Source organism: Aristolochia californica, unplaced genomic scaffold (assembly GCF_029961685.1).
Source record: "Aristolochia californica isolate CCGP_79_NKW_82.1479 unplaced genomic scaffold, dmAriCali1.0.hap1 SCAF_5, whole genome shotgun sequence".
Classification (NCBI taxonomy): domain Eukaryota; kingdom Viridiplantae; phylum Streptophyta; class Magnoliopsida; order Piperales; family Aristolochiaceae; genus Aristolochia; species Aristolochia californica.
This window is the reverse complement of record NW_027182214.1, coordinates 2,861,669-2,872,003: the sequence shown is the minus strand read 5'-3', so window position 1 is coordinate 2,872,003 and position 10,335 is coordinate 2,861,669. Positions and strand designations below refer to the sequence as shown.

The window sequence follows — 10,335 nt, the reverse complement described above, 5'->3', positions numbered from 1 at the left end:
TTGTTGGAAAACTTCTATATGATCCATCATTCTGAAAGTTTGATTGATCATGCTTCATAATTTTTCATTGTGTGGACATGATTGATCGTTCAGTTCATAGGCAAAATATAAAGTATGCTTTATAGCACAATCTGGCCAAGTTCTAATTGATCCATCATTCTGAAAGTTTAATTGATCATGCTTCATTATTTTTCTGGTCAAGCATGCTTTATAGCACATTCTCTTCTTCACAATGGCCGATTGGACAAAAAAAATCCATGCAAGTGGTTTTTGAGCACTTTCCTAGTTTGCATTTTCTCACATCCTGCACCCTTCCTAACTAATTGAGAACTTCAGGCATGTGCATTGGATTTTGAAAGCCAGCAACCAAGAATTCCACTGTGAGCAACGTGATTAAAAGGGTCCTACCCAAGGTATGGGGGGTAACGTGCATTGGATTAGAGAAGGGGGCTGGAAGGTTACTCCTTTACTCCTTTTCCGTATTGAGGGGGAGGCACGCTTAATAATGAGCAAAATTCTTAAAATAAAGGACAATATTCTAGGTAGCTTCTAATTGAGATATTAATTAATTAAGTAATATTTAGACCAACAATCTACCTTCTTTTTATGGTCTCTTGACTATCAACTTTCATAGGCATCTTTGGCTTCTAATGATGTAAATAATCTGAAGAAAAGACGAGGTTTTCCTCTCTTCTCTTGTCCATCGTCATTAGCTGCTGAAAATTTCCACTGTTTTATAGTTTAAACTATGTTCATGAGCATAATGAGGTAAAAATATTGTAATAAAATAAATTTTAATAGATTGATTCTTGCATCCTTGCTTGTTTATTTGTTCCAATTGATGATTTGGTTTTGCCATTTTACAGGCTTTTGTAAATGATTCAATTGAAGCAGCATTAGAGGACGTTCTATTTGACTTGGAAACCCTTTTAGGAGATGATACCTACACGCCAACAACAACTTGGAGTGGCGAGGCAACATTGAAAGTACTGTCATCTTTAGATTAAAGTACTGATGGTTCTGAAACTATTGGTAATTGTCCTAAATATACTGATGGTTTCAAAACCATTGGCATATTTAATCTAAGCACCGATAGCCCACAATTAGTCGGTGTTTGTAATTGCCATTGGTAGTTAGCAACATTGAAGGTATTCTAATGGAGGTCTTGCAGTTGTAAAAAAATTACCAATGGTTTTAACCATCATTATTTGCTTATTGCCAATGATCATAAACCATTTGGAATATCCATGTTTTACTATTGTTTTTTCTTTTTTTTTTTCTTCATGTGGTAATTTATTCTGGTCAACTACTTCCTAAGTAGTTTACTACTTTGACTTTTTGTAACTTTCAATCGACTTCTTTGGGATTTGGCACTTCAAAGCTTCAACTCCCTCACTGAAGTGATCGACTCCTTGCTATATGGTCGACTTATTTGGCGATTTTTAATCATTTTTCCTCTTTTTGTGTTGGCCATTCTAAGAATTGAGTGAATGGTCTTTAGTAGAACCTCTTCTCTCACTTATTCGATTAGATGGTGCTACTAGGCCATTTCGATAACATGTTATCTGGCTTGAACTGCTTACTATCACTTTTTGGATGGGTTGTTAGGTCAGATCATAACCGGTCAAAATGATATGCAACAAGAAATTTGTTTGGGGTTGTTTGAGTTACATGACATGCTTAATGTATTTCATTAGTAGCTTAAGTATTTGTTATCATCAAAATTATCTCAATGAGGATCTTCAGACCAACATAAGCCATCTCAAGGTTCTGAAATCCAACAAAGGAAAAGAATAACTTTCTCTTGTTCATCAATCTTGACATCCAACACCATCAGTTTGTTGATTAGAGTGTTTAACTTGTTCAAGTGCTTTTGCATAGAAGCATCACTTTTTGTCCTTAAGTTGTACAACTATCATCACTCAAAACAACCTCATTGTTGTGAACGGGGGTACTACAAAGATAATTGCCTTGATTATTATGAGGTTGCCACTGATATCATTGAATTACGATATTTGCGCAATAATTCAGTTATGTGCTAAAGTGAATGTGGTTCAGTATAAGCAACAAGAGACATGGTACTAAAATAGATGACTACTTTACCAGTCTTAATATATAGGGTACCTAGTGCAATGACGACACTTTTGCATTAGTATTTCAAACCGAATAGGTGTATTACATGGAAGATCCAAAAAGCAGTGGTTCGTGGCACGTAGTCCACAATGTGGTTATGAGAAATGGGTTTGATATGTTAGAGCAACAATTATTCACAATTATTGAAACGATTGCACACCAACAGTAGATGTCAAATGCTAACCTTATGGTTGATGATGTTGCAAGTTGCCATGATTAGATGTTCCTCCAAATCCGATCGATGTATTAATGGTGTAGGATGAAGAAACAAACAGGATGCAGAAGAAGAAGATGAAGTTGGGGTAGAGGATAAGTCCAAGGATGAAAATGATACAGTAAGTCAAGAAGAAGAAGAAAAGGTTGACAGAGAGGAGGACGAAGGTGACGAGGATATATAATGTTGTTAAATGACAATGAATCTGAATATTTATTGCATGGGTCTACAAGGTTATTTTTTGTAAAATTATTACTTGCAAACGTCATTAGTGTTATTCTATTTTTAGAAATAAAATTATTACTACAACTACCCTCGTACCTATTTATATGTAAAGAGGGACCACGGACTGACCACCATAAAGCATCCATGTCTGGACTCACCAACCCTGCCTCTACAGGCTCTCAAGTGGAACCACTTAATGATAAGAACCTGTGAGAGTAAAATTTTCTAAATAACTATACAAGGATACGATTGTTCTGCTCACAACAGCTTTCTTTCCTGCAAAATTATCCTTCTTCATTGCAGATGATCTACAGTTTTACTAGCGGACTTGAACTGGTAGAGATTCAAATTTTCTTTCATTGGCATAAGCACGTTTTTATAACAATGAAATGAATATGTGATCATTAAAAATTCCTCTCCAAATAACCTTTTACGTCGTATATCGCATTTTTTACTGATAAAATTGATTTTGTCTCTAACAATTTCATTGCCAATCTACAATTTGGAGTAAACTTTTCTAGAAATTAGCAGAGAGCGAAAAAAACAAAAAAAGATTTTCAACTCTAAACCCTAAATCACTTGAGATTTTTAGAGTAGCTTTCAATGTAGATTGTTGAAAGTTTTTACGGAAGCTTGTATTCTGAATCGTAATTAACAACTCAGGTTAAATTTTGTACTCCATTACCTCTTTTCTTTATTATTGCTTTCCCAAATGGTTAGCCTTCAGAATCCTACCAGATTGGTTCATTTGTGATGCATAAAAACTGAATCATGCTAAACTAAACTATAGATAACTTAACTACCATAATCTGGTCTCATAATGCAGAAAATCCAGCTCATATGGACCCAACTTCGCAATATGATGGATGGAAGCAGAAAATCCAGATCGTCTTCATCCCATCAGAAAATCCAGCTTAGCAGAGAAGGAATTACAGGAATAACGTGCCTCTTCATCCCATCAAAAGATCACGATAAGGATTTTGTAGTTAATGCATTTCAGGTTAACTAGATCGCTTTTCACAGACCAGAATGCGATGCAGACCCACCACCCTCTCATGCAGGTGCCGGAAAGAAAGAAGAAAGACCAGAAGAACAAGTTACACGCCGTTGAGAAACACGTCCAGGGGGGTATAAATAGCGACACCCAGGCTCTGAGTGATCAGAAGGTTCGGTGATAATGGCTCTTAATCTCCATTTTTCCACCATTCCTGCCCACGCAACCTCCCTTCCACCCAGAATACTGACGGCTCCTCGTTACAGAATTTCCAGGCCCATTTCATGTACCCTAACGACGCAGTCGTCGGAACTGACGGTCGATCGAAAAACGGCGAATTACGCACCAACAGTCGCTAACAACGACTTCATCCAATCATTATCGAGCAATTTCGAGGGAGAGAAGTATAGGATCAGAGTGGAGGTGCTGACGGATTACACGAGGCGTCTGCTAGAATCCGAGAAGGATCAAGTCACTCTGCTCCAGCTAGTTGACACCCTTGAACGTTTTGGTCTGGGTTATCTCTTCCGAGACAAGATCAATGGAGTTCTGCGTGCAATACTCAGCAGCTATCATGGTGGAACGAAGACAGACCTGGATCTTTACTCCACCGCCCTCCTTCTTCGTCTCTCCAGACAAAATAGGATCATGGTAGAGGAAGGTATGGTATCAGCCAGCTCTACTTCACCAGTTAAACTGTAAAGTCGTCACTGACATTTGTGTGGAAATAGATGTGTTTAGTAGATTCATGGACGAGAAGGGAAGTTTCAAGGCAAGCCTGTGCAGAGACACGAAAGGAAATCTAAGCTTGTATGATGCTTCTTTTCTTGCTTTAGAAGGGGAACCGATATTAGATGAAGCTAGAGCTTTCTCAACGAAGAACCTTAAAGACGATCTCAAAGGCAGCCTGCAAGAAGAGCTCAAAAACAAAGTAGTGCATGCACTGGAGTCTCCCTTCCACTGGAGTGTTACAAGCTTAGAGGCAAGATGGTTCATAGAGGCATATGGGAAATCAGATGACAAGAATCCCAAGTTACTTGAACTAGCCAAGTTAGCCTACAACATGCGGCAAGCCCAATACCAAATCGAGCTTAAACCAGCGTCCAGGTAAAGCTCAATTTGCTTTAGTTTTTGTTAAATATTGAACTGAACCGCATAAGAAGATGAACTGAACCACACTTTTAGTTATCGGATCTTATCCGATAACTGAATGAGATAGAGCCACAACAATCCATTCATGTAACACTCACTAAACTTTGATTCTATCTCATGTTGAAATATGGCAACTACATATTTGTCTACTTTTCACAAACTATTATTACTTCTTGATTCAAGAAAAAAAATTATTTTTGGCCAAAACCATTCAGCAAAACATAAAATTTGTTTACCTGTTTGTCCAGGTGGTGGACTAATACTACCGTTCCACATAAGTTGAGCTTTTCAAGAGATCGATTGGCCGAATGTTTCTTATGGGGGCTTGGCATGACTCATTTACCTGAATATGGCTATACTCGATTCGTATTGACGCAGGTTAATCAGCTCATAACCACCATGGATGACACTTACGATATATACGGATCAATAGACGAACTAGAGCAATTTACAGAAGTCATTGAAAGGTTGGTTCACCTTTCATTTTGAGGTACTTGTAGTTTAAACCTAAGCCATGCATGCTCTGAGACTCTCATGGGGTTTTACCAGATGGGATATAAATGCCATTGACAAACTTCCGCATTACATGAAGATGTTTTGCTTTGCCCTCTTCAATAGTGCCAATGAAGTGGCATATACAAGTCTTAAAGAACAAGGATGGAACATTGTGCCTTGCCTTAGCAAATTGGTATCAGAATCAATGTCTCTTCCTCAAGGTTTATATTTGAAAATGTTGTCGAAGCACGAGGGCTGATCCAATACAAAAAGTCATTTGGTACGAAATGGCATCTCAGTCGTCCAATCATGATCACACAGCTAACATAGTGTTTTGCATATTTCACACCAAATAGCTTTTCGTATTGGATCAGCCCTTGTCGAAGCACTATCTAATCTTTAACTTTATGGTCATGTAGTGGGCAGATCTATGCAAAGCATACCTGAAAGAGGCAAAATGGTACAACGAAGGGTACATGCCTACACTCGATGAATATATTGAGAATGCAGTGATGTCGATATCAGGGTCGGTGATATTAGGCAATGCTTTCTTCTCAATGAAAGAAAATATAACAGATGAAATATTACGAAGTTTGGTTAACCTACCAGAAGTAATCAAATGGTCATCAGTGATCCTTCGACTCTGCGACGATTTAGGAACTTCAATGGTGCTCCCTTCTTTACCTCTTAAATTTATCTCTTTTTTTTTTGGTTCTTTTCATTACTAATAGTAATTTGTCCAAGCTACAGGAAGAAATGTCAAGAGGTGATGTTCTCAAGTCAATCCAGTGCTCCATGCGTGACAATGGAAGTACGGAGGACGTTGCTCGCCAACATATAAGGAACTTGATTAGTGATGCATGGAAGAAGATGAATAAAGATTTGATTCTTGAATCTCCTTTCCCTCGAGATTTGGTTGACGCTGCAATAGGTCTTGGGAGAATGTCACATGCGTACTACTATAGAGGAGATGATGGCTTTGGAGGATCCCGTAAGGAAACTTTCGACATTTTTAACAAATTATTGGTTCAGCCCATCCCTCTGGATCACTGAGCTCTTCACAAAGACTGGAGAATGTAGCATAAGCAAAAACAGAGTTTTCTATACCATTTACTACTACACATCCTTCATTTGATTGTTTGGAAGCTACCAGAGCAGAGGCGTATAAGGAAATTGAATGTTGAATGTTTGAGATGTCTTCTTCATGCTATTATTGAAGTATGTTTGTCATACCTTATAATAAACAAAAAACATGAATGAAACTAGTCTGATTACAAACAGTCATTTGTATTGTCCAAGCTGAATATTCACTAATACACCAAGGGCCTTATGTTATCTTATAAAAAATAAAAAACATGAAAGAAACTAGTCTGATTACAAACAACCATTTGTACTGTCCAAGCTGAATATTCACTAATACACCAAGGGCCACCTATTAGTGATACATCAGCTAGCATTTTTTTTCTACATAAAAGGCGGTCCATTTTATCTCAAGAATAGAGCACTTAAAACTAGCAACTCTATCACTAATATAAGAACCTAGATTAGTACATGGGGCATATCTGATCTCGATCGATCATCTTGCATCGAAATCATGCTTCAATTTTCTACCTATTACCAATACAAAGTTGGAGAGAAACATGTTCTCTCAGCAACTTGTGGAGTTGGGAAGAGCAATTGGTTTTTTATTGGGCTTGATGCCAATTGCTAAGTACACATCTGAACTGAGCTGAAAGTTTGAAGTAATAAATCGGATCATGTGACTATGAATAAGAATGACTTACATATATTTGTTTAAAAAAATTCACAGAAATCATCTACTTCTTCTTTCCAAAGCACCAAATCCTGCATCTACTTAATTCTTCCACAAAAAGCCACTATTGTTCAAACATGTATGTCAACCTTGTTTACATCATCTTCTCCTTCTTGAGCCATTGATTCAAAAGATATAACTCATATTCCAATTATTCCATCTTTATTTTCTATATTGTCATATAGTTAGAATCTTGGTCATGAGACTTTAACAACTAGTATTCATCCACTATAGTTGGTGTTGGTTCACTTTCCACTTCTTCTTTGTCTCTTTTAGATGTGTTATATATTCCTAAATTTCCTATTAATCTTCTTAATGTTAGTAAACTTACTCAAAGTTTAAACAACTAAGTTTATGCTAACTCTTTCACTTTGGATAACTGATGCTAGCTCTTCCATGCATATTTTTGGAAACAATGGAAATCTCTCAACCTTGTCCCCTTGCCCCACTAACCAATTTGTTTCTATTGCTGACTACTCACAAACACAAGTCCAAGGCATAGGTTCTTCTACACTCTCCTCATCTTTACCTCACTCTAATGTTCTCTTTGTTCCTCAATTTTCATTGGCTCTTATGTCAAAATAGTCAAATTACTACAAAGCTTGGTACTTTATAATTTATTTTCCACTTGTTGTCTCTTTCGGGAGAACCTAACCAAACGGGTGATGGTGGATCCAAACTAACAAGAACAATAATAATAAATGCAGAAGAAAGAAAAAACAATCACATAAAAACACAACAAGATTTATGCAGATTCGCCTCAAGGTGAGACTACGTCTTGTTTTCCGTTGTTATAGTAATTCACTATGAAGATGAAATAGTTTACAAGATAGATCGCACACACTTATAGTTATTATTTTTCTCTAACCTCTCTCAACCGCAACTGATTCTCCTCGGATGATAAAACCCTAATAGCGGCGCCCCAAATATATAGAGGAAACTAGGTCAACCACGATACAAGAGTAAAAATCCCAAATTACCCTTAATGAAGCAGCAGTTAATATATTTTGGACTTGGCGGGGGCTCCCTGCCCCCACGACAACCTTACCGCGAAGGTCAATCTGTGTACTGATTCAGGGTAGGGCATCGATTAGGCTCCACAAGTTAACAATCTCTCACTTGGAATCTAATCCATCATCAATATCTCCTCTACAACAGCAACAAATTCTCAATCCTTCGAGAGAAATCCAACTGAAGTTTCACACAACTTCAGTTTCTCAATCGTAAGAGTCATTGTCAACATATCAGTCGAATTCTAACTCCCTTGAATCTTCTCAAGTACTAAGACTCCATCCTCCAGAGTCAATCTGATGAAGTGATAACACATATGTATGTGCTTTGTTCTGGCATGATAAACATGATTCTTTGTTAAATAAATAGCACTCTAACTTTCACAATACAACATATTCTTCCCATGCTTGAGACCTATTTCTTCCCAAAAAGACTACAACCATACTATCTCTTTTCTGGCTTAGGTTACGGTGACATATTTTGCCTCAGTAGTGGAAAAAACAACTATATTTTGTAACTTAGAGACCCAACTAACTGCAGTACCACCCAATGTGTATACATATCCAGTGGTACTCTTCCTGCCATTAATATCTCCAGCCATGTCAGCATCTACATAACCCTATAATCCCAAGTCTGGCTTTCTAAAACATAAGGTTGAGTCTGTAGTGCCTCTAAAATACCTAAGAATCCACTTCACTGCTTCCCAATGTTGTTTACCCAGATTACTCATATATTTTCTCACAACTCCCACTGCATGAGCTATGTTTGGTCTAGTGCACACCATAACATACATGAGATTGCCAAATGCGGAAGCATAAGGGACATTGGCCATGTGGGCTTACTCCTACTCTATAGAAGGTGACTGCTCCTTAGATAGCCTAAAGTGACTAGCCAAAGGAGTACTTACTGGTTTTGTATTATTTATGTTGAATTTTCTCAGCACCTTCTTCATATATTCTTCTTGTGACAGTTTCAAGACATCGTTGTCCTTAGTAATCCTCATCCCAAGGATTTGTTTTGCAATACCCAAATCCTTCATTGCAAACTTCTTGGACAACTCCCTCTTTAACTTATCTATTTCCTGTTTGCAAGCACCTACTATCAACATGTCATCAACATATAGCAGTAGAATGATGTAGGAGTCATCAAGCTTCTTCACATAACAACAATGATCTGCTTGGCACCTCAAGAAACCATTACTACTCATAAAGGTATCAAACTTTTTATACCATTGTCTTGGAGCTTGTCTAAAACCATACAAGCTCTTTTGAAGTTTGCACACCATTTTATCTTTTCCTTGTGCTTTGAAACCCTGTGGTTGCATCATGTAAATTTCTTCCTCCGAATCACCGTGAAGAAAAATTTTTTTTACATCCAACTGCTCTAAGTACAAGTCTTCATTTGCACTAGTCCAAGCACTATTTTGATACTAGACAATTTCACTACTGGAGAGAACATCTCAGTGTAGTCAATGCCTTCTTTTTGGTTAAAACCCTTTACAACTAGTCTTGTCTTGTATCACTCGCGGCCAACATGTTCGTCTTTTATTCGGTACACCCATTCTTTCTGTAAGGCCTTCTTCCCTTTTTTTAACTCAGTTAACTGCCATGTTTGAATGGATAACAATGAGTCCATCTCATCCCTCATGGCCAACTCCCACTTGGTTGATTCATCAACTTGCACAGTTTTCTCATAACTCTCTAGTTCACCTTTATCAGTCAATAAAATATAATTCAATGCAGGGGAGTACCTCTATGGTGGTCTGCTAGTTTTGGCAGATCTCCTGAGTTTAGTCACATGAATATTCTGATTTACTTTTGGGGGTATGTTTTCCCGATCTTCCTGAACAATATTCTCAATCTCAATAACTGGATGATCTCTCAACTGAATCACTTCTGACTTCTTGGATTCATCACTTGTGCTCTCAAACTCTGTTCTCAACCTATCTTTATACAAGGCACCTTCATTGAAGATATCATCCTTGCTCCTTATAACCTTACAACTTTGGTTATCCTATAAGCCATAACCAAACTCGGTACCACCATAGCCAATAATGAAACATATCTTAGATTTAGCATCACGTTTACTTCTAATAACAGAATTAATATGAATATAAAAAACACAACAAAAAACTTTCAAGAAAGAAAGGTTTACCTCTTTGTGACTCCAGACCTCTTCTGGTATTTTGTAATCCCAGGGACCTCTGTAGATCAAATAGGCAGCGGTGCTTATAGCCTTAGACCAAAATCTCATGCTCCTCGCACGCTCGTTCAAAGTCTTGTTCATCCTTTCAACCCC

The 10,335-nt window shown here is 37.5% G+C and overlaps 1 protein-coding gene across 1 annotated transcript; it reads left to right on the top strand.

Annotated features, from left to right (window-relative positions):
- Positions 1 to 3,512: 3,512 nt before the first annotated feature.
- Positions 3,513 to 6,437, top strand: LOC137965560 (alpha-terpineol synthase, chloroplastic-like). The gene is made up of 6 exons (XM_068811827.1): positions 3,513 to 4,227; positions 4,298 to 4,673; positions 4,967 to 5,185; positions 5,268 to 5,406; positions 5,633 to 5,881; positions 5,964 to 6,437. Exons 1-6 carry the CDS (start codon positions 3,750 to 3,752, stop codon positions 6,264 to 6,266), a joined length of 1,764 nt encoding a protein of 587 aa, XP_068667928.1. The 5' UTR covers positions 3,513 to 3,749; the 3' UTR covers positions 6,267 to 6,437.
- The last annotated feature ends 3,898 nt before the right edge of the window (positions 6,438 to 10,335 follow it).

Excerpts from the sequence above, each read along its gene's own strand:
- LOC137965560 (XM_068811827.1), top strand. The coding sequence starts at position 3,750 with ATGGCTCTTAATCTCCATTTTTCCACCATTCCTGCCCACGCAACCTCC. Across the intron at positions 4,674-4,966 it reads GAGCTTAAACCAGCGTCCAG|GTGGTGGACTAATACTACCG; the intron begins GTAAAGCTCAAT and ends CTGTTTGTCCAG. Across the intron at positions 5,186-5,267 it reads TTTACAGAAGTCATTGAAAG|ATGGGATATAAATGCCATTG; the intron begins GTTGGTTCACCT and ends GGGTTTTACCAG.